Below are 22,825 nucleotides of genomic sequence, written 5' to 3' on the forward strand. Positions count from 1 at the left end.
GCATATTATGCTGGGGCCTCTGGCCCGGTGCGGAGTGGGGTATGGAGGGATCTCAGGCCGAGGAGTGGTGTGCTGGGATTTGTGTGTGTGAAAATACGCCTCTGGCCGCAGAACTTGGAGAGGATGTCCAGCTGCAGGGACAGTAGTGGGGACAGGGGACAGTGGGAAGGACAGTAGGAGCCCATTGATTGGAAGTGAGGGGCCTCAGGGATGGGCCTGGAGGGGGTTGGTTTCTGTAGGATGAGCTGATGCTCCAGGGACTCTGGCTTTGTGATATTTCAGAGTTTCCTCCCTCATCCCTGCAGCTAACTAGCTGGATAAGGGGGGACACCACCACCCCCCCGGCTTGAAACCTCCATCTCCTCCTGTGTAACAAGCTTGTGTTCGGTGGGTGACCCCCCCCCCCAGGGCCCTCCTAGGTCTAACGGGCTGCTTGGCACTTTCTCTGCAACCTCCTCTTCTCTCCTCCTGGCAACAGACTGCCCCCCTGAGGGGCTGCTGAGTGGAGGGGTGCAGGGGGAGAACGTTCTCCCAGAATCCAAGTGTGTGTACCTCTTGCATTTTGCCCCCTCTTGCCCTTACCCAGAGAGGTTGGCCATCTACAAAACATGATTTTCTCTGTGTCTGTGTCCATCTGTCTCTGTCTCCCTTTCTCCTTTTTGTGTCTCTCTCCTTCTTTTGTGTCTGTGTCTGCTTCTCCCCTTCTCCCTCCCTCTCCTTAGGTCCCCTCTCCCCTCTCTGTCCTCCTCCCCATCTCAGGGACCCCAGTGCCCAGAGTGCAGGCTCCAGCTCTCTGGGCTGAGTGAACCCCAAGGGAGGAGGGGCTGGGATAACTGCCCAGAGTTCGGCAGGGCCTTTCTCCGCTCCTGGGGGCCACACAGATGTGGCGGGGCGTGGAAGAGGCAGGCTTTGGGGGCCTTTCCCTCCCCAGCAAACAGCAGGGCATGCAGAAATGTGGAGCCCTGCCTCCTGCCCCTCTTCCTGACGGCTTCTTTAACTGCAGAGTGTACAAGCACATGTCATAGTGGGCGGTGGGGCGGAGAGGAGAATAAATAGCTTATTCTCCAAAGCCTCGACCATTGTCTGGCTCCTCAGAGTCTCTGAGGGTCCCATGCGTGCCCCAGATGAGCTGCTATTATGGTGAACCCTCAAAGGAACAGGATTGAAATGCTCCACACAGATGCAATGGAGCTGGGTCCTGAGTCACAGAGGAGTGGAGAGGGGGCCCCCTGGTGGTGGAGTTCAGCAATTCCGCTCTGGCCCCCCGCTTGCATCCCTGATTGTAATCACCTAGAAGGCCCTCCCTGGAGGCTGCTGGAGCAACCATCTCTAGTTCCTCAGGCAGACCCCTTGTGGATTCTTAAAGGCTCCTTTCTAGACACAGAACTCCTCTCTCTGGGAGGCATTGTGCTAAATGGAATTTTCTCCACCTACCTACTTTTGCAGTGCACCTTACAGACTAACTTTTTAGGAGACCTACATCTGGAGTCTAGACCAGGTCTTTTCCGATGTGCATAATCTTTGTATCTTGACAAACATGGTGCTGGGTTGACTCCACCACGTAACAGAGAAATGGACTCTAGGTCTCACAATGCACCAAAGCTGATTTTTTTTTTTTATTAACATATAATGTATTGTTTGCCCCAGGGGTACAGGTCTGTGAATCATCAGTCTTGCACAATTCACAGCACTCAGCATAGCACATACCCTCCCCAGTGTCCATCACCCAGCCACCCTATCCCTCCCCTCCCACCCCCCCAGCAACACTCAGTTTGGTTTCTGAGATTAAGAATCTCTTATGGTTTGTCTCCTACCTGATCCTGTCTTGTTTCATTTTTTTCCTCCCTATCCCCTACAACCCCCTACTCTGCCTCTCAAATTCCTCATATCAGAGAGATCATATGATAATTGTTTTTCTCTGATTAACTTATTACACTAAGCATAATACCCTCTAGTTCCATCCATGTTGCTGCAAATGGCAAGATTTTGGGGTTTTGATGGCTGCATAGTATTCCAGAGTGTATATATACACATCTTCTTTATCCATTCGTCTGTTGATGGCAAGAGCTGATTTAAACTACTGTAACCCCTCTGCCAAGTTTCTAGTTCTCTTTCTTCTCTGAGAACCTGTATGTGTCCTTGTGTAACCCCCGCATGTGTTTTTCTCTTGCTGTGCTCATGCATTTTGGCAAAGATAAAATGCCATCCTAGATGGGAAGTTCGTTGTCTGTGTCATGGGGCACTTTACTGATGGAATGCAGGACTGCATGCCTTGAAATTAGACCCAACTCGTGGGTCAACATCTGTGTCCCAGGCTCTGCTCTCCAGCTCCCAGACCCCACTCCTCGTTGTCCCATGACATGGGGCAGTCTGTGGGCCTCCCAAGACTGTGGGTGAATATTTCCTTGTGGGCAGGGGCCAGTGCTAATTTGCAAGGCTAAGATACTTCCTGCGGTTTCACTTGGCAAGTCCCAGGATGGACTCTAGCTCAGGAGATATTCCATTTCTTGTGACCCCAGTGGGGAGTCGGGGGGTGGGTTGTTGTACCTTTTCTGAAACTGGAGTTTTACCTTTTCTGAAACCGATCTCCAGGAACAGGAATAGGTACCAGGCTGGCCTCATTTTAATCCACCTTAAAAGCCTCAGAAACCTTTGTGCATGGGACAAGGAGAGAAAAGGGGAGGAAGGGTGGCTTCTCAGCCCATCATGTCCCCCCGCAAGACTTGTTGTCATTGAGCTGCCATTGATTGAACTCCTTCTCTGAGCCTCATTGATTTTCTCAAACAGCCCTGTGAAGGAGAAGCAGCATGGTTCCATTTTATAGATGAGGAAACGGAGGCCCAAAGAAATAACATGGAGTGGAAACACAGCAGGTATCTTGAAGGCGTTGTCTGAGAACATTTCTACTTGGCTTTCAAGATGCCATCCAAGTACCCTCGCTCCTGGGAGAGAAGGAGGCCCAAGAACTCAGTCTCTGGCGCCTAGATGGCTTGTGTTTGAATCTTGGCTTCACGTCTCCCTCCCTCGCTCTAGAGCTTGGGCAAATTCTTCGATCTCCTGGTGGCTCAGTTGTCCTTATCCATAAAAATCTCTCCTAGGATCAATGCAAGCATGGAGTTGCCCAATTACATGAAAGGCTCAGACCAGTGTCCAGCATACCATTGGCGCCAGAGAAACATTCTCCTGCAACCCACAACTTCTGTCAGGTCCTCGGCTTTTGAAAGGAGAATCTGATCTTGTCCTGCTGTCTTTTGCTTAAATCCTTTTTCAGGGCTTCCCAATCTTTGTGGTCTTAGTGCTGAATTCTCCATCATGACTGCTACAATCTGATCTGACTTTACATTCCCCTCTTTTCCCCCTCAGAAGTCATCCATGTGACACATTTCTTCTGACGCACCCCAGGACCTTTGTATCTGCTATTCCCCCACACCTTTCCCTTCCTCTCTTGGGCTAGTCATTCCTTCTCATCCTTTCCATGTCAGTTTACACCCCTTTCCCTCCAGGTTGCACCCATGTCTGTTTCACGAGTCTCTCACCATCTGGGACCAGCAGCCTTGTAGTGCACGTCCTTCTCACAGTAACGGCAGAGCACATAAGACTAAAGGAACATGTGATGCGCCTGGGAGCTATGCTAGAAAACCACTTCTGTCCTCATTGCCCTGGCCAAAGAGAGTCATAGGGCCATGCCTGGGGACATACACTCCATCCAAAGAGGACTCCCCCAGTGCGTCCCTCTCCGGTGCTTCTTGGGGCACCTGGGCACAAAATCCCAGCCACTTCTGTGGCACGGTGGCTCATTGTGGTGAAAGAGGTCATGATCTGCATTACCTGACTCCCAAAGACGGCAAGACCCGTGAAGATTTTTGCAGATTTTATTCCCACCTGCCAGCACAGTGCCTGGCACACAGGTACTCAGTAAACATGGGAAGAAACAAGTGAATGCAGCAGGCTTCCTGAGTTAGCCTGTGGGACTGGGCGGGACTCCTGTCCCTGGGATCACTGCTCTGTATCTCCTTCCTTTGACTGGAGCAGGGTTCAAAGGCGAGCGGGACCACTGGCGCAGCGGCAGGACCATCTGCATCAAGACGCACGAAAGTGGCCAGAAGGAAATTGAGGCCTTCGATGCTGCCATCCTGCTCATTCGTAACCCCTACAAGGCGCTCATGGCCGAGTTCAACCGCAAGTACGGCGGCCACATCGGCTTTGCTGCACACGCCCACTGGAAGGGCAAAGGTACTGCAGGGATGGGGGTGAGGGGCAGGCTGCCGTGCCGGGGTGGGCGGTACAGCTGGTGCTGGGTGCTGCCAGGGATCCAGAAGGGTTCCCCGTGGCCTCCAGCCCATGAGCTGCACCTGCTGGGAGCCCGATGGGGTCACAGGCAGCCGTCAAGGGCATGGACTCAAGAGCGAGACTCCCTGGGTTCAAACCCCAGCTCCACCATATCCCGGCACTTCGGCTTGTCCCGCCTATACAATGGGGTTAATAATAGTGGGGCTCTAAGAGTTTAACCCTTTAAAAACACTCAGTAATTATGGAGATGGAGATCTTCATGTAATTGATATGGGATGGCTGGAAGCAGTTTCAAGAGCCCTTTCCTGGGAGTCGGGAGACCAGAATCCAGCCCATGGTCAGAATCCAGCCCATGGTCAGTGGCTGCTGGCCAGGAGGTCACTCAAGAGCCCCCTAAGAACTCACAGAGCATCATTTCAATGAACCACCTCCAGCAGCTCTGGGTTGTGAGGCTCAGAGAGGGTAAGTGACTTGTGCCAGGTCACACAGCTGAGGAGTGACGATGTTGTCCCCACAGCCGTGAATCTTAATATGATCGGGGTTTGAGATTCACTTCTGGCACTTAGTAGATGACTGCCCTGTGGATAAAGATCTCAGTCCAGAGCCGGTGGCCCACGATCGTGGTGAGAGCGTTGAAGTCAGACCCAACTTTGAGCATCTTGAAAATCTTTAAGCCCTCTGGCTCTTAAAATCCCATATCCAGGGCATCTGGGTGGCTCAGTCGTTGAGCGTCTGTTTTCGGCTCGGGTCATGATCCCAGGGTCCTGGGATCGAGCCCCGCATTGGGCTCCCTGCTCCGAGGGAGGCCTGCTTCTCCCTCTCCTACTCTCCCTACTTGTGTTCCCTCTTCCACTGTCTCTCTCTCTGTCAAATAAAAGCTTTATAAAAAAAAAAAATCCCATATCCATTATCACCCACATCTCCATCACTGTAAGGAGAGTCTTGAAACCCCATAATTAACCCCGTTTTAGAGATGGGATGAACCAAGTTCAGAGAGGTGAAGAGGCTTTCCCTGGAGGTAGTGGACCTGGGGTTTGACCCCACACAGTCTTGCTCCTGAACCCAAGCCCTTAACCACTGAGCTATGATGATGGATGGGATAAAATGTTGATGGAACAGTGGGGTCAGTCAGTCTAGTTGGTGCTCCATAAAGGGGAGCTCCCTCCACCTTAGCCTCCAGGAACCAGGCTGCTTCAGCCTCAGCCTTGAAGGGGTGCTCTCCACTTCACCCCATCTAAAGCTGCTCCAAAGCACCCCCACACACTGCCCTCCCCCGTCCTGTGGTTAATGACGTCATTCATTAAAACCCCTGCGCCTGTCTGGCCAGCGGGGCCCTGGCTTCCCAGTTCAGTCCAGGGGGTCCTCTGTCCCTTCCCTTGCTTCATTCCCCCTCTCAGAGGGTGGAAGCTTAGGTGGTGACATTTGTTCCACTGTTCCCAGAAGAAGTTTCTGATTCATTTGTGGAACGGTTGGAAATGAACACTCAAGGCCAGGCTGAGAAGTCTGCAGGTGCTCTTGGCAGAGGCCTGGCTGAGCAGAGACTTTGCCAGCCCAGCTGGAAAGGACCTGGGAGCGACCAAGCCCAGGGGTCCTCAGCCCCTGCCACACAGCAGCCACACCTCCCTGGAGGAGTGGGGACAAAGCCCAGTGCCCCGACCACACTGGGACCGTTGCTGGAATGCATCCTGGGCTCCGGTGTTGGTTTTTTTTTTAAGCTCTCGCTGCTTCTAGAGTTCAGGTAGGACCCCAAATCTCGGTTGACCCTCTATTGATTAACAGGGAAACTGAGGCCCAGAGAGAGGCAGGGACCTGCCAAGGTCATTCGGGCACCCAGGGACAGGAGTAAAATCCAACTGTCTGCCTCCCAGGCTTCCTGCTGCCCCCAGGGGGAAGAGAGGGGCCTCCATGGGGCAGCTCCCAGCGCTAAGTTCTTTGCATTCATTAGGTCATTTAAACCTAATTCCCAGACGAGGTAAGAAAGGCTACTGGTCACTGCAGCATTCCATTGCACAAGTGAGAAAACCAGCCCAGGAAGGCAGCAATCACGGTGCTGAGCGAGCTTGACCCCAGGCATTGGCTCCCAAGCTGTCTCTTACCTAGGGGTGACCCTGGCTTTGTGATGAGTTCACAGCTTGCCTGGCTTGGCACCTGGTCTCAGGTTCAGGCAGTTCCAGTTCCCAGGAGCCGCCTGGCCTCTCTTTCCTCCCTCGGGGCAGCTGGGAGCTTGCAAACCGAAGGTTAGGGAGGAGTCAGGACATGCTGAAGCACGAGACTGCAGGGCAAGGGAGAGAGAAGGTTCCAGCACATGCATCTCCTGGCAGGGTGCCTGGGGTCCCCACAGTAGCCTGGGATGGGGAGCCTTCTCCCTGCATCCCCTCCCGGGCCTGACCCAGGTCTTCAGAGCTCTGGGAGCCTTCCCCCAAAGAATCCCTTTCTTTGCTCTTAGCTTTCCCATTTGGCCCCCGCAGGCACTTGAGTTGAGACCCTGGCTTTAGAGTGCCCATGCCAGCCACGCCGGAACAAGTAGCCTGGGGGAATGGGTTAGAAGCGCATATCCTCCAGCCCCACACCTTCCCACCCCACAACCTGCTGCATCAGAAACTCAGAGGGGGCCTGGCAATCTGTGTTTTCCCAATCCCTCCAGATGTTTCTGAAACACACTCCAATTTAAGAATTACCACCTTAAACTCTTGCTGCTCCCAGTGGGGTCTCCGTAGCAGTGCCTTGACCCCACCTGGAAGAGGGTTTAGAAAAGCCCAGCTCAGCCCTCAGGATCCCTGAATGGGAATCTGCACTTGAAAAAGATCCCTGCCACACACACCACCCCCTCACCCGAAGCTTCCAGTGCACTTGAATGTTTGGGCATCACTGCCTAGTGTGGGAGGGTTCCCCACCTCCCCCAAAAGCAGAGGTCCCCGTTGGGGAGCAGGTCCACCCCTCCCTGCCGGTGCCCGCTTTTCCATGTAGAGCTGGAGCAAGGCTCTTGCAACCCTCCCCGCACCCCCCATTTTTGGTTCCATAATGTTAATTTTACAGTCTCCCTGGAGTGGGTCCAAAGCAAAGTTTTATGTGATATGATTACACAAGGTGAATTGTCCTAGATCCGTTTAATGAAACAGACTGTTTAATGATTCCGCAGGGAATTAAGTGCAGTTAAGCTATTAATCAGGCCCCGGTTCCTCCCCCTGGCAAGAGGCGGGAGCTCCAAGGGTGACTGTTTTGGCGGAACCGGTGCCAGGACCCATGGTCTGGGGCTCAGGGTGCCTTTATGACCCACTGGGACGGGGATCCTGTGCTCATCAGGGCTTTGGTTTGTAATTTTTATTCTTTTTAGTGAAGTAGCTCAGGGGCTCCCAGGAAAGAATCTGGGGGGATAGGTGAGCAGCTATTGCTGAAGCAGCCTGGGGGGGGGGGTGCTCAAGCCTTGTTGGCGGGAAGCGCTGACCCAGCTGATGGGACATAAGGGGGTGCGTCTTGGTGACGCCAGGGCACTTACCTCCAGAATCCTTGTACCAGCAGCTGACATTGAAGGAGCCGCTACTGGGGCCCAGGGCTGGGGTCCTTGCCCCTCTGCGTCCATTCCCTCTCACGTCCAGGACGCAGGTCTTAGCACAGTTCTTTTACTGATGGGTAAACCGAGTCTCGAGGAGACCAACCGAGGTCCCCACGCTGCCACAGCTAACACAGAGAGGAAGGGGGTTGTGAACACTGCCGTCTGCCTCCAAAATGGTCTGTGCCCAGACCCTGAGCCTTAAACGACCCCCGAAGAAGCACCCAAGGCTGGGACCGCCCTCTGCAGGCCCTGACCGCCCTGCAGATGGGTCTTCCCTCTCCTTTTTGGGGGGAGCTTGTGCAGCAACCCCCCCAGCAAATACCTGAGATGGTTGGTCAGAAGTAGCCCAGCCTAGAAATCTGATCCGCTCGCTCCTGGGCAACTGAGTCCCACCTTCATCCTGCTGGGCTTCTACGGGAAGAGCAGCAGGTGTCCGGACCCCGCAGGGATGTGTGAGGGGGTGGGTGGAGGACTCAGGAGGGGGCAGACTCAAAACAACAACAACAACAACAACAAAAAAAAACAGACTATGTACATGCTCTACATTCCTCTAATCACTCAGATACATCTGGTCTTAACCCATTACAACAGTGTGGGCCCAATTAGCCAGACACCTTGTAAATCATCTATCGTAAAGATAAAAGATATCCTTGTCCCCAGCATTCACGTTTCCCTAGCAGCAGCGGTGTTCCGGGCGCTGGGGGAGCAGGAGGCTCACCACGGGTCTGATGGGTTTTGCAAAGAAAGAGGAGCCCTTTATCATGTCACAGTTTGGTGGTGGGGAATTCCAATTTAGTTCAACAGCCATTCGTCGAGCCCCTGCTGGGGGTAAGGCAGTGGGAGGGAGTGGGGTGAGGCTGCTGGTGCCTGGGAAAGATTAGGACCTGGGGCCTGGCTGTGTGACCTTGGGCCTGTTGCTTCCCTTCTCTGAGCCTCCTGTCTCCTCACTGGTGATACAAGTCAGCAGTAGCCCTTTCCCTTCAGGGTACACTTTAGGATTAAATGAGATTGTAAGTACCCATCACCCAGCAAAGGAGGAGGATTTAGTTGTCAAGAAGCAACTGAGCTCCCCCAGCCCAGCTTGGGAGACTGATAAACCCTTGTTCAAAAAGCAGATCCCTCGGGGTGCCTGGGTGGCTCAGTGGGTTAAGCCGCTGCCTTCGGCTCAGGTCATGATTTCAGAGTCCTGGGATGGAGTCCCGCATCGGCTCTCTGCTCAGCGGGGAGCCTGCTTCCTCTCTCTCTCAGCCTGCCTCTCTGCCTACTTGTGATCTCTGTCTGTCAAATAAATAAAATCTTTTAAAATAAATAAAATAAAAAATAAAAATTAAAAAAAGCAGATCCCTCTGGGGGGTGCAGGGTGGTGTTGCCTCTGTGAGCAGCAGGGGTTCTGGCTTTCGGGTTTCAGAGCACCTGCCTGTGACTGTCCAGCGGGGGCTCAGAATCCCTTTCTCCCTTCCCAATGTTCTCTGTGACCCCCCCCCCCCCCCCCCCGCCACAGGGACTTCTCATTCTGTCCATTTCTGCAGCCCCGGGGCTGGCTTGCAGCTCTTTGAGATCCTCTCTGGGGCTCCCCAAGCAATCAGCCACATTCTGGTGTAGCCTGTCTTCAAGCCAGACCACCCCAACACACCATTCCCTGTTCGTGACAGTCCCCCCGCTGCCAGATTACCACAGTAAGGTAATAAACTGAAAACAAAAACAAAATGACAAAAAAACCATGATGAAAAGTAGAACAGTAAGGCAAAGATGACAAGATAGATAATCTGACTTAAACTATACTCCCAGCCTGGTCTACTGGAGAGAGAGACAATACACGTGGGGGTTGTGGAGGGCGCAGTGAAGCCCAGAGGCGGCACTAGCCTGGGTCTGGGGAGTCCGGGGAGATGAGGTCCTAGCTCAGAACAATGACAGGAAGAGAAACAGGCAGCATTTACTGAGCACCTACTGGGTACCGTGCTAAAACCCTCAGAGGCTGTTTTGTTTGTTTATGGGCAGTCACTTTTTTGTTGTTTTAAATTCAAGTTAGTTAACACATAGTATAGATTATTAATTTCGGGTAGAATTTAGGAGTAATTCGTTGCATATAATACCCAGTACTGATTCTTTCAAGTGCCTTCCTTAATGCCCATCACCCAGTTACCCCATCCCCCTGGCCAAACGTCCTATGCTTTTATCCACTTCTCTATTCAAAGGTCCTACTATCCTCCTGAGTATATAACATTACCAAACAGGACAACTTGATCGTTCAAAGCCCAGACTTTGAAACCAGACTGTTTGGTTTCAAATCCTGGCTCTGCCATTGCATGGCTGTGTGACCTTCAGCAAGTTACTTGACCTCTCTGTGTCTCACTTTTGGGTTCAAGGAAGAGAACGGTTGCTGTGAGGAATAAGCAGATTACTAGCTACACTAATACAAACGTATATAAAAACACAATAACATGCATTTATGGAGAAGGCTGGGGTGGCCATGCAGGAAGCACCTAAGAGGGGTTATGGTTCTCTCCAAAGATAAGGAAAGGTTGAGAACATTGCAGGTAGCAGCAACAGCATGGAGGTGGGAGGGACCGGGCCAGTGTGGGATCTGAAGGAGCGAAGGGCGTTGCCGTAACTGCCTTGATCCTGACCCTGGTCCTCTGGGCGCCCCTCCCCTTCTCTGACCCTGCCCTGCCTCCTCTCCCCAGAGTGGCCGGAGTTCGTGAGGAACTACGCCCCGTGGTGGGCCACTCACACGCTGGACTGGCTCAAGTTTGGCAAGAAGGTGCTGGTGGTGCACTTTGAGGACCTGAAGCAGGACCTCTTCGTCCAGCTGGGCCGCATGGTGAGCCTGCTGGGCGTGGCTGTCAGGGAGGACCGGCTACTGTGCGTAGAGAGCCAGAAGGACGGCAACTTCAAGCGCTCGGGCCTCCGCAAGCTCGAGTATGACCCCTACACGGCCGACATGCAGAAGGTCATCTCGGCCTACATCAAGATGGTGGATGCAGCCCTTAAGGGGAGGAACCTCACGGGCGTCCCCGATGACTACTACCCCAGATGATGCCTGGGCTGGGGACGAGGGGGTTGGGAGTCCCCACCCAGCTGGGGTCTCGAGATTCTCCTCCCTTGGGGAACCTCCGCCCAACCTGTCCTCTCTTTCTGGTTTGGGGACAATCCCCATGGTGGCTGTTGGCCCTCAGTGGAGTTTCCTGCATGACAAAGGAAGCTCAAGGGAAGAGACCATGGGGGCACTCACCACCCAACTCCCTGCCCCCCTTGGAGTTGGAGGGGGCTGCTGGTTTGGGGCACTCGAGCCCCATGGACCCTTGCCTGTCTCCGGTGCCCCAGCCCCCACCACTCAGGATCCTGCCTGTAGGGAGCGAGGGCTCACAGTGTCCCCGAGAAGCAGGTGTCCCATTGCAGAAATCAAAGATGTTGATTCGAGAGCTAAAGGGATGGTCAAGGGAGAAAGTGGCCCCGGGTGCTCTTTCCTTCTGGGCTGAGCGTTCACGGCCTCCCCTTCTCTCCTCCATGCCCCAGGGAAGCAGGGACTCCAACATGGACCCAGGCCGCTTCTGCTGGAAGAAGGGTCTCTGACAGTCAGTGGGGGCTATGGAGGCAATGGTACCCCCAGGAGGTTAACGGGCACTGCCATGTGGGGGACCGGCACGAGGAGCCCCCCCCCCCAGGTCCCATGGCTCCGAGAAACAATCTGGTTGCCAGAATGCTGCCCTTCCCCACTCCCCCCCAACTATACCCAGGAGGGGACCTTGGCATCTTTGATCCCACTCCCAGGGGTCCTCAGGCGCCAGCAGTTAACCCCAGGATGGTCACATGCCACACGCAGAAGCTTGAGTAAGACTGACAGCACCCAGGGGCAGCTCTACCACAGTGGAGCCAAACACAGTGACCCTATACTGCCCTCTGACCCCTAGCGGGGGGTCCTTTGCTATCCAGGTGAGAGAGCCTGGAGTGCTCCACGTCAGGTGGGGACCTTGACCCACACAGATCCCCCACTACCTTCCCAGATCACCAACCACCCCTTGGTCCTAGTCCCGTGGGGCCAGCTTCCATGGAAATGATTCTTTAAGGAAGAGGATGGTTCTTTCGTTTCCATAGAAACACACTTCCCTTGGTGGTAAGACATCAAACCAAAGGATTCTCCAGGACCTGGGTCGCTAACCATCAGTCTCAGCACTGATTCAGGACCCCATCTGTCCCATCTCGGATCCCAGGGGCTTCACGTCCTGCCCACACCTGCACCGTCCCCTACAACATAGACGCAAAAGCCATAGGTCCCAGAGCTTTGCTCTTCTGTCTGGAGCAGCCCCCCAGTCAGCCCCTCTGAAGGCTTGGGGTGCAGGTAAATGCTCTTTCCCAAATACCCAAGAGACTATGGAGAAGGTGACTGTAAAGAGATCTATTTTTTTAAGAGGAATATAACTACTACGTTCTGCCCCTTTGCACCTGGCCACTCAAAGAGAAGCAGGGCTTAGGGACTGGGCCTGTGGTTCTCTTCCCTGACCCCCTCCTCTGTGAGATTTGCCCCCCGCCCAGGCTCAGGGCCCAGCCAGGGAGCACGGAATGTATTTTGTACCAGGTTTCTCCCCCACCCCACCCCCCCGCCCCAGGCTAGTTTCTAGTCTTCTGAGAAGCAGTAGACGGCATGGCCTCCCCTCCCCCGGGGACATCCGCTCTCTCTGGGAGCCTTGGGGTCTGAGACCTGGGCCCGTTCTGCTGGCGGTCGCCTCAGGCCGCAGGCCTCTGTCTGAAGATTCCTCAGGTCAACACCGTCATTAAAAGCGAGTTTTGTTGCTGATTCTACCACGTGGTAGAGTGTTGTGTAAGGGGAGTTCACAAACGGGTTTTGGGCAGGTAGTTGTGTCTGTGCTTGGGAAGTTGGGGGGTGTGTGGTGTGTGTGTGTGTGTGTGTGTGTGTGTGTGTGTAAAATTGTGTTCACCTGCCCTTCTGAGTGAAGAGACTGTGTCCCCCCAACTTTTTTTAACCATCCCACTTCTAAGGCGTGTCAGCTCCCAGGTGTAGACAGAAGCGGGCCGGAGTACCTGAGCCCCCAGCCAGAGAAGGGGGGGGTGTGTTCGGCCTCTGCCCTTGATCCTTGGGAAGTGTGCATATCGGGGGGGGGGGGGGCCGGTGCATGGGTCCAGAAGAGGTTGTCTGGGAGGGATGTCCGTTCTGTGTGCGAACGACAGTGTCCTGAGTGTGCGGTGCTGTGCCCCTGTGCGTGTAGAGGGAACCCATGAGCACACAAGGGGGCGGAGCAGGCAGCTTCTGGGAGGGACGAGGGCTTACATACAGCCTTGTGGATGGAGATGGGGAGGGAGGTCGGAAGCAGAGCTGGGGCAGGCAAAGGAGGAGCAGGGAGAGACCCCCCCCCACACACACACCCGCATGGGGGAGTGCTCAGGAGGAGTGGGGAGGAGGCCTTTTCCCCCCAGCCCTGGGTTCTCTGAAATAGGGCAGGGGAAGAGCTCAGGGAGGGGGAAAGTGTGAGGCTGCTCCAGGACCAAGGGCAGGGTCTTTCTCTTCTGGGGCTTCAGAAAGCCTTCTCCAGGGACTCACCAGCCCCAGGCTACACCCATCAGCCAACTCTGACCTGTTCACAGACTGAGCCCCAATCCTAGAGTCTTGATCCCGGGTGACCACTGAGTCCCAATTCTGAACATCTACTGATCGACGATCCCAGTCTCATACTGATGCCCAATTCCAGCCACACATCAAACATTGGCCCTTTCCATACTGAGTCCTGACCCAGGTCATTGGCGGCACTCCAACCTGGGGCACAGGCTAAACCCTGACTTGCCCCCAAGCCTGGGCCGAGAGTGTGTCTGGACTGAGCCTGAATCCACCAAAACTGATTCTGGCTAGAGACTGAGCTCCGCTCCTGGCCCTGGAGGAATCTTTCTCTTGGTTCCCTTGGGCCCTCACCCAACCACAGGTGGAAACTTGACTCTGGTACCAAATAGAGCGCTGAAGCCCTATGCCAATTTCTTTGACCTTGTCTATGATCTCTTCCTCCCCGACCAGAAGTGATTATCTAGCCCCACGCTCCCCTAGACACTCCTCCCCAGCTCTCACAGATCCTGTGCCGTGTCCTTCCCACCAAGGAGGACAGCAGGGCAGGGGGCTGGTGAGATGGACAGTTGAGCAACTTCTCTGGCTGGTCTCTGCCCATCTTTACCGCACTTCTGCAACCCTCTTGAAACAAATCTGTACTCCAGACCCAAAAGGAACCAAGGTAGCATTGACTCTTTCATTCAACAGATATTTACTGGGCATCTCCTGTGTGCCCAGCCCTGCTCTAGCGTCTAGAGACTTAAAGAGGAACAAAACAGACAAAAAAATCCCCGCTCCTGCCAAGCTTACATTTTACCAAGTCCCAAGCAGACACCTCTAAGTAGCAGAAAGCTTTTGAGGATGTGATCGTGGGGCCGAGAAGGCAATGACCCTATGCGGGTCCTGGCCGACCCCCGGGAGGTTACTGATGACCCTAACAGATGGGAGTGATGCACACCGATGCCTGAGACTGGCTGGAACTAGCCTGAGCCCCACAGAGGTCACAGCAGAACTGGGCCTTCTCCAGAAAGTCCTTCCGCATGCACAGAGGAACAGTGACCCCTGGGGATTCCGGGGTCACCCAGTTGGGGGGGGGGTGCCTGGCTCAGAAGTCAGGACCATTGGCTCATCCTGTGATCACCTCTAGAAGAGAACAGGCAGCACCTGGGTCTGCTGATAGCTGGGATTTCCTCCCTATTTGCATAGTAACCAGGAGGCCACTGCAAACATTCGGTGGACAGTGTGGGAGGGGGAGAAAGATGAGGAGGCAGAGGGCTGTTGGGGGCCCATCCCACAAGGGCCCATCTCATCCCAGAGGCCCAGACCCCTCCCCCACCATTGGTTTCTCTCCATTTTCCTTCGCATGCCTCCTGGGCTCCATTTCCCTCTTTCTGCTTTTATTTTCTCCAGCTGCTCATTAAACCTCTTCTGTCTTGTCCTCACCAACCCCCTCTCCCTCCATCCCCCCTCTTCATCCTTATCTCTTCCTTGATTTCTGCGCTGTCTGTGCCAGCATCTCTCTACCTCTTGATCTCTGTCTCCCTACCTGTCCCTTGCTCACCCCCACCCCTTTTGTCCTCTCCTGCCTCCTCCTCCTCCTCTTCCTCATCTTCCTGGAGAGTGGGGGGCGACTCTGCAGGAGGCAGACACAGTGAGACAAATGCTACCCGGGCTGGTAACCAAGGAAGTGGTTTCCTTAGCAACAGAAATGCAGGCACGCGTGCCACTGCCCGGTCCCTTAGCGGTTACAGTGAGTACCGAGAGGGGGAAGGCAGCATCAGGCCAGGAGACAGGAGTCCCCGGAAAGATCACTGTCGTGACCCTGAGAAGGGACAGTGCTCAGAGACCAGCTCAGTGCCTGGCACTCTGAGGACACTCAAAAATAGGAAGGGTGAGGCGTGGCAGTGAGAGGCATGCAGAGGAATCCACAGGACCAGGTGACCGGCTGGATGTGGGGAGGGGGCAGTGACAAAGAAGGCAGTGGGGTCACCAAGGTTCTACTAGGCAGCTCCCAGGTGGGGGTCCCATGACAGACGGAGAACATGGGGCCCAGGAGCAGGTGAGGGCAGAGAAAAAAGACGGCAAGCCTTCACCATCTAGTTGGGGTGAGACGGGGGGAGGGAAGGTGAAGACAGGCACAGAAATGCCTCCTGCAATTCTCCCTGTAAGAGAGGGTCAGTAATTTGCTAAGGTGACACAGAAATTAGTGGCAACGCTTGGATTCGAACGGGGGCATGATCCAGAGCCTGTCCACCAGAAGGCGGAAGACGGAGAGGGTTGACGACGGAAAGAGAGGCAGAGAGAGAGACAGAGGAATAGAGCAGAGACTTAAATCACTGATTTGGCACTTTTTCCCACCAGGACAACACAAATATGTTCATTTTTGAGAACTGAGGGAGGGGAGGGGATAGACAACAGTGCCCAGCAGTACGATCGTTATTACAGCTATAAATAGTTGTCCCCAAAGAAAACACCTGTCAAGATGCATTCCCTTCCTGGGAGACAAATTATGTCCCTGGTCCAGGTTGATATTTCAGTGACTCAGTGAGGGTGAGGGGGTGACAGGGGCGAAGGGCAGAAAGTTGATCAATGTAACACAGAAACCTCGCTCAGCTTTTCCCAAAATGCAATAAAACGTGCAGGCGAGGCAAGCCATAAATCTGGATGATAATATCCAACCTCGCAAAAGCAACATGTTTATTTATCATGTTTGCACGTTTACTATTTCCCCTCGAATTTACAGTCTGCAATCTGCCAGCGTGCAGGGGGAGAAACATGGAAATGAGAACTGGCAGAACATCGTGGAAGAAACAATGATAAAATATTTATCCCCTCACTCCATCCCCCACCCCCACTCCCCGGCTGCCCCAAATCCAACATGAAACAAAGGTGGGGATGGACCAGAGCAGACCATGCATCTCTGCTTCGGGCCTTTGATGGCTAATTGAAATGAACAGTCCTTGGGGCCCCTGGGTCAGTGGGTTAAAGCCTCTGCCTTCGGCTCAAGTAATGAACACAGGGTCCTGGGATCAAACCCCGTTTCGGGCTCTCTGCTCAGCAGGGAGCCTGCTTCCTCCTCTCTCTCTGCCGGCCTCTCTGCCTACTTGTGATCTCTCTGTCAAATAAATAAATAAAATCTAAAAAAAAAAAAAGAAAGAAATGAATAGTCCTTACGGAATGGAATGCAAGGAAATGAGAGGATTTTTGTGTGTTCTGGAGTCATTTGCTCAACAATTACAGGGAAGGACCAGTCAACCAGAATGGAGAGGGTCCATCTCTGAGGGGACCAGAGGTGACCAGACTCTTGTGTGTCCAAGACAGTGGGGACGGGACACGAGCAAGTGGAAGGCAAGCATGAGGCCAAATTCTCCTCTGGGACCCGAGTTAACACCTAACCTGTAATCCATTACCTGGGCTTTCAAATCTCAGAAGTCTACCAGGCTTTTTGGTCTGAGGTCAGACTTTGAGTCAGGCTTTCCCAAAGATGGAGCCCAGGAGTGGGGGCCAGAGGCAAATGTATGCTTATGGGGGTCTTACTGATGACCACTGGCCCCAGTCTGGGCATCACCACAGCCAAAGCGTACAAAGGACCATTGCTATCATGCAGGCATTCCCGGCTTTTCATGCATTGAGAGCTCTGTATGCCTCGGAACTAGCTTGTACTCGGCATACAGTAAGTGCTAAGGAAATGTGTGTGGGGTTTTCTAAGTAAGTGAATTAAGGAATACTAAAGGATATTCAGAGAAAAGCCACAGGTCATCAGCTGAAGCAGACCTGAGTTATTATTCCCTTAGCTGCCCTGAGTTTTATCTGCAGTAATACCGAATTAATGACAGACCCCCTGCTTGAATCCCTAAAGCCAATGGCTCCACACGATCCTGAGAAACGTCTGTGCACATCTCTTCTCAAATTCACGTTCAGTGAAGTCGTGCTGGTAGCTGGAAATTGGCTGTGGGGAGAGTATTTACACCAGGGAAATTGACAAATGCTGCAAATCGGGCAGAGTTGTCTTTTGGTGGGGCAGTGAGGGGTAGGGCCAGTCATTTGTTAAGTACTTACAAGCACACCACTGCCCACAACACACAGACACACACCGTGCCAGGGCTTGTCCTTCATTCAGACCGTCCCCTCTTCCGGGAAAGACTTTATCTGGTTAATATTGTCACCTCCTTAGGAACTGGCTCAGGCTCTTTCTCTTCCAGGCAGCCTCCCCAGACTACAAAGACCAAATTCAGCTCTTCCTCTAACCTTGATCATAGATTTGGACATGACCATTGTTGTGATCACTTGAATAATTTGGGATCTCTCTCTCTCTCTTCTCACCAGGACCTGAGCTCTATTAGGACAGAAACCATATCTTTACCTCTGAATGTCCATTTCCATGGCCCCCAACACAAACTAGGTAATAAGCAAATATTTAGCCAATGAAAGAATGAAAGATCCTATTTAACACCAGCTCCCAACCTCAGTGTTCACAAACATTGCAATGAAAGGATAGAAGGATCCAGCTGCCCAGACAAGGGCCAATAAGGGAAATGAGAAACTACGTATGAGAGTAACTGATATTTACTGAGGACAAATTATAACGTTGGAGTGCAAGTTATATATATATACTAAGGTAAGAGCTTCACATGGGGAATGTACGGAATCATCAGTGCCCTCTGGGAGGCAGAGACTCAGTATCCCCATTTTACCACCAGAGAACGGCGGCTCAGAGAAGGTAAGTAATTTGCCCAACGACCCACAGCCAGACTCTGGGAACTGGACTTCGAACTTTTCGAACTTGGGAAGTCTAGCTTCAGAGTCCTTGCATTTAACCACTATGCTGCATCCTCAGCAGAAAAGGAGTGCCAAGCCAAGAAGGAAGGCGCTGCTCTGGCAAGGCAACTGGGAGAAGACCGACCAGAGCACATGAGATGAGAAAGGAAAATAAACCCTGGGAAGGGTTGGCCTTTCTGGAGCTGAGGACCCTCAGGGTGGGGCGGGGAGGCAGGCAGGGAAGCGGTGTGCCAGACGTCACTGGGTTCTAAGCAGCGAGGCTGATTTATAGATCCCCATGGCAACTGCTAAGCGATAATCTCTTACTGCACAGCTCAGTGATTCTCTAGAAATTCTTTCCTCCTCCCTTCACGGCCACTCCCCCCAGCCCACAGAGGCAAGGTGACAGCCTCTTCCCCAGGAGAAGCTGTGCTGGATAAGATGAGCCAAGACTCTTTTATTATGACAATAGAAAAGGGATATGGGAGTGGGGTGGGGGCAGAAGAAAAGAGAGAGGGGGGCTTAAAACCCCAAAGGTCCAATCATCAGACTGGGAAGGGCCTGCAGAAGGCGGGTTTCAGACCACCATAAAAATCTCACACAAACCATGCATTACCTCCCTAGAAGAACGTGAGCACCCACCTGCACCCACACTTACAGAATTTTGTGTGGTTTCGGGGACTGTGTAGATCCCTTGGGATCTAAAGTAGGAAATTAAAAAATCATCTAATGTAGCGGTTTCCCAATTAGGGCAACGGAATCCTATCTTTAATCAAAACCAAATGTGAGGGGCGCCTGGGTGGCTCAGTGGGTTAAGCCGCTGCCTTTGGCTCAGGTCATGATCTCAGAGTCCTGGGATCAAGCCCCGCATCGGGCTCTCTGCTCGGCAGGGAGCCTGCTTCCTCCTCTCTCTCTTCCTGCCTCTCTGCCTGCTTGTGATCTCTCTGTCAAATAAATAAATAAAATCTTTAAAAAAAAAAAAAAAAACAAATGTGATGCCTCTAGTAGCGGGGGTTCTCATCAGGGGTGATCTTGCAGCCGGGGGGATATTTAGCAGTGTCTGGAGATATTGTGGGTTGTCCCAACTGGGGGAGAGAGAAGGGTTATTGGCATCTACTGGGTAAAATTCAGGGGTGCTGCTCAGTATCCCACAGAGCACAAGCAGCTCCCTCCATGACACAAGGATCTGCCCAAACAGGTGAGTGGCACTAAGGTCGACAAACCCTGGTGTGAGATCAAAAAAGGGGAATTATTCATCCATCCCTCTATCCATCCATCCATCCATCCATTCTTTCATTCATTGATTCAGCGAAGTGGGTGAGGAGTGGAGGTATGGAGCTCCCTAATGTCTTCATCTCTAAAAAGAGGTTATCGTGAACTATAACCATAGGAGCTTGCTATGCTGGCCACAGGACCCTATGCACAGGGGAAGCAAAGAACAAGGGTGCTGTACTTTTTGCTCTCATGACATTATTAATGATGGCGTGGGAGATTTCACAAATGAAGGATTCCATTTGTAATAACTCGGAGAAGCATCTCTCCCTGGCTAGCCCAAGGGACCCAGGACAGCTAGGGGCTGAATGTGTCCTCCCAAAATGCATCCTCCTAAGGCCCGGGGTGATGGTAGCAGGATGTGGGGCCTTTGGAGGGAACCAGGATTCAATGAAGTCATGATGGTATTAATGCCCATATAACAGGAGACAAGGACACGAGACTGAGGTCCCTCTACCCCTCTCCCTCCCTCCACTGTGTAAGGACCCAGCAAGAAGGCAAGAAGAGGGTCCTTCCCAGCCTTCAGAACCATAATAAATAAATGTCTTGTTTAAGTCCCCCAGTCCGTGATGATCTGTTACAGCCACCTCCACGGACATGATTAAGGTGAGAGGTGTCTTGTCGAACTGAAAACGTACCACAGCAGCGTGATCACAGGACTGTTTCTCCCTGTGCAGCTTATAAACTAGACCCAAAGTAGATGAATGTCTCTCATCAATGTCAACTGGGACACTTGTCACAAGGACTGCCTTGAAGCAGACAGACAACCCCCTTGTGGGCATGTCTGGTCTGGCAGTTCATAGAAAACACCCCCTTATAATTGCATACCCACACTTCCTACATTCACCAGTTAGAACCCCAGTATCCATCTTTGGGATGACTATTGATTTAAGAAATCTATGTTGCCTGCCTTTGCTTGTGGCAGAGGGGAGTTTCCTAAAAGCAGAGTCTGGGGCAAGGATTTATGTCCAGGCCATTTAATCAAGAGGCAACCCCTGGGAGCAGGAAAGATGACACAAGAAAAGGACAACGTTAGGTACCTTATGAAGGTCTCAGGTGGAGACCACGGCAGGGAAGGGAAGGGGCTATGCCACAAGGACCCCTTGAAGAGTATACAGGATGTATCCCAGACCATGCACAGAATGGAGCTGGGAACATCTGCCCATCAGCTCTCCACCTCCACAGGTCAGGGGTCATCAGTGAAGCCTTGAACTTCCTTGTATGGCCTGTGTGGGATGCAGCAGGAGTTCATGGCACTAGAGAGACCCAGGACCAAAAGCAAGGTGTGTAGCCCACACTTGAGACAAGACAGGAATGAGAATGGGAAGCCCCATCCCCCACCCCCGCAAAGAGTGGTCCACACCAGCCACGACTGAAAGCCAGAGTGAGCAAACAAGGGTGTGGCACCACAGACACACAATTCCTTTTCTGGGTTCAAGCCTCACCCCCACTGATGATGAAACTCTCGGAGTCTCGGTGTTTCCTTCCATAAGGTAGGCATAATGGCACCTCTCTCACAGAGCTGCTGGGAGGAGGGGCTGAGCTTACCCTCTTAAAGCATACAGTAGGTGCCCAGCAAACAGGAGTGGTCACCTTTCTGCCAGTGCAGCTGCGCTGACCTGAAAGCGGTTTTTCTCAGCTCTGCAATCTGCCTCGCTTTCGTGAACCTGTCTGACATGATTTATACCACAGAGGGAACTCCTAGGAAGCGAAACTGGATGCCTCTGAGGGACTCTGAGACAAAGGGTGAAATGGAGGGCAGGTTGGCAGGGGAGGGAGGGAGGGAGTCGTCAGGAGGCTCTTTGTGGGTGAATGCCACTATAATGGTCTTCAGGGAGGAGCTTATTTGACATGCCCCCGTCCCTATCTGCAGTTCACTTCTGGAACAGGTTCTACCTGACACTGGGTCAGCTAGAATGCTCGAAAATCTTCCTTTTTCCACCCTTCCAAGTAAAAAAAACACGAGACCAGCTTTAGTAGAAGCTCTCAAGTTTGAATACCTGGGGGAACCAGTCTGCGCCATAAAGGAGGTAAGTGTGCAGTAAGCCCACACACTGAACACAGAGGAATATTCCTCTTTTCTGTAAAGAAATAGACCCTCCCCATTTTCTTGAAACATCGGGCTCTTGTATCCTTAATTTTCACACCTTTACTAAAGACACATCCAGAGAACTCATTCTCTACTGTAAGAAAAATACACTAGTGCAGTCAACTTGGCACTGGTGGTGGGGGAGGCAATAGGGAGGGCTGGGAACTGTGATGAGGTGGGAATTCTATAGCACATTGGCATCCCAGATTGTGGAGTACGCTACTCAAAGAATCAGACCCCTCACTGAAACAACCATTGACTTGCAAAGACCAACAAAAATCAACTCCGGATAAAAGGAACATTCCTCTGCATTTGAAACCTAATCCAAGACTTCCAGAAACCAGGGCATTCTTCGTGAAGAAAACAATGTAAGGACTGAATTTCTGCATTTTAAGTAAGTGACAGGACCCAGACCTCGGACTGACCATGGAGATAACAGAGTGGACACTTCAGTGACCACACACGACAAGTAATACCATCTTTGCAGGGCGGAGGCAGACAGAGATGGCTGGAAAAGTCACGAAACAGATGGTTGCAGGCCCCAACCATCCACAAGTACAAACCTTAGAGAAGGGGGTAGGGGGGAACCTGATTTCCAGAGTTACCATGTTATAATACTCAAAATGCTGTCCACAAAAAATTACAAGGCATGCGAAGAAACAGGAAAGTATGGCCCCTCTTCCATCAATTCATTATTTGCATATTCACGAAATGATTGGTTCACCATCAACTCATCACCACACCCTTACTCACTCCCTGGTAAGTTCTACTTATCCAACACACTCCACAGGAATCCAACCCTCCCGCAGATCCAGGCTATCCTACAAGGACTGAACCACAGAGGGGCACTTTCAGTGACTCCTTGTTCCTTTCAAATCCATTCATTCTGCCCTCCCTCATCATGGAGCTAAATGTTGCTTCAGAAAAACCACCAAAACAAGGCTCTACCCTCTCCAGGTCTTGGTTTCCCCTCTGCAAAACCAGTGTTGCTCAACTAGGCAAGCCCCTAAGAATTCAGTCACCCCTGGATTGAGAAGACTGGGCGCATATGGACGACTTGGAATCACACACACCGACCCACCAGGGGAATAAGGCCCAGAGAGGGGAAGGGCTTTGCCCAAAGGCACACAGTATTTCACACCTACTTTCCTGATGTCAAAGCTACAAGTCAGAGAGCTTCCACCCACTATGTGTCCTTGCTCTGCATGTTGATGGGTTGAATGAACTACTGAGGCCACTGTTTCCTGATGGGAGGCTGACAGGACCCTGACCTGGGACATACCATACCCACTTCCTTGCTTCATCTGACTTT

General features: G+C 52.5%; 1 protein-coding gene across 2 annotated transcripts in view; it reads left to right on the forward strand.

Annotated features, from left to right (window-relative positions):
• Positions 1-12,643, forward strand: part of WSCD2 (WSC domain containing 2) — a 129,527-nt gene extending 116,884 nt beyond the window's left edge. For both annotated transcript variants that reach the window (XM_047697724.1, XM_047697723.1), the window contains exons 8-9: positions 4,033-4,233; positions 10,528-12,643. In XM_047697724.1, the coding sequence (XP_047553680.1) occupies positions 4,033-4,233; positions 10,528-10,880 (554 nt within the window). In that variant the 3' untranslated portion in view covers positions 10,881-12,643. The remainder of the gene's footprint in view (positions 1-4,032; positions 4,234-10,527) is intronic.
• The last annotated feature ends 10,182 nt before the right edge of the window (positions 12,644-22,825 follow it).

Source organism: Lutra lutra, chromosome 12, assembly GCF_902655055.1.
Source record: "Lutra lutra chromosome 12, mLutLut1.2, whole genome shotgun sequence".
Classification (NCBI taxonomy): Eukaryota; Metazoa; Chordata; class Mammalia; order Carnivora; family Mustelidae; genus Lutra; species Lutra lutra.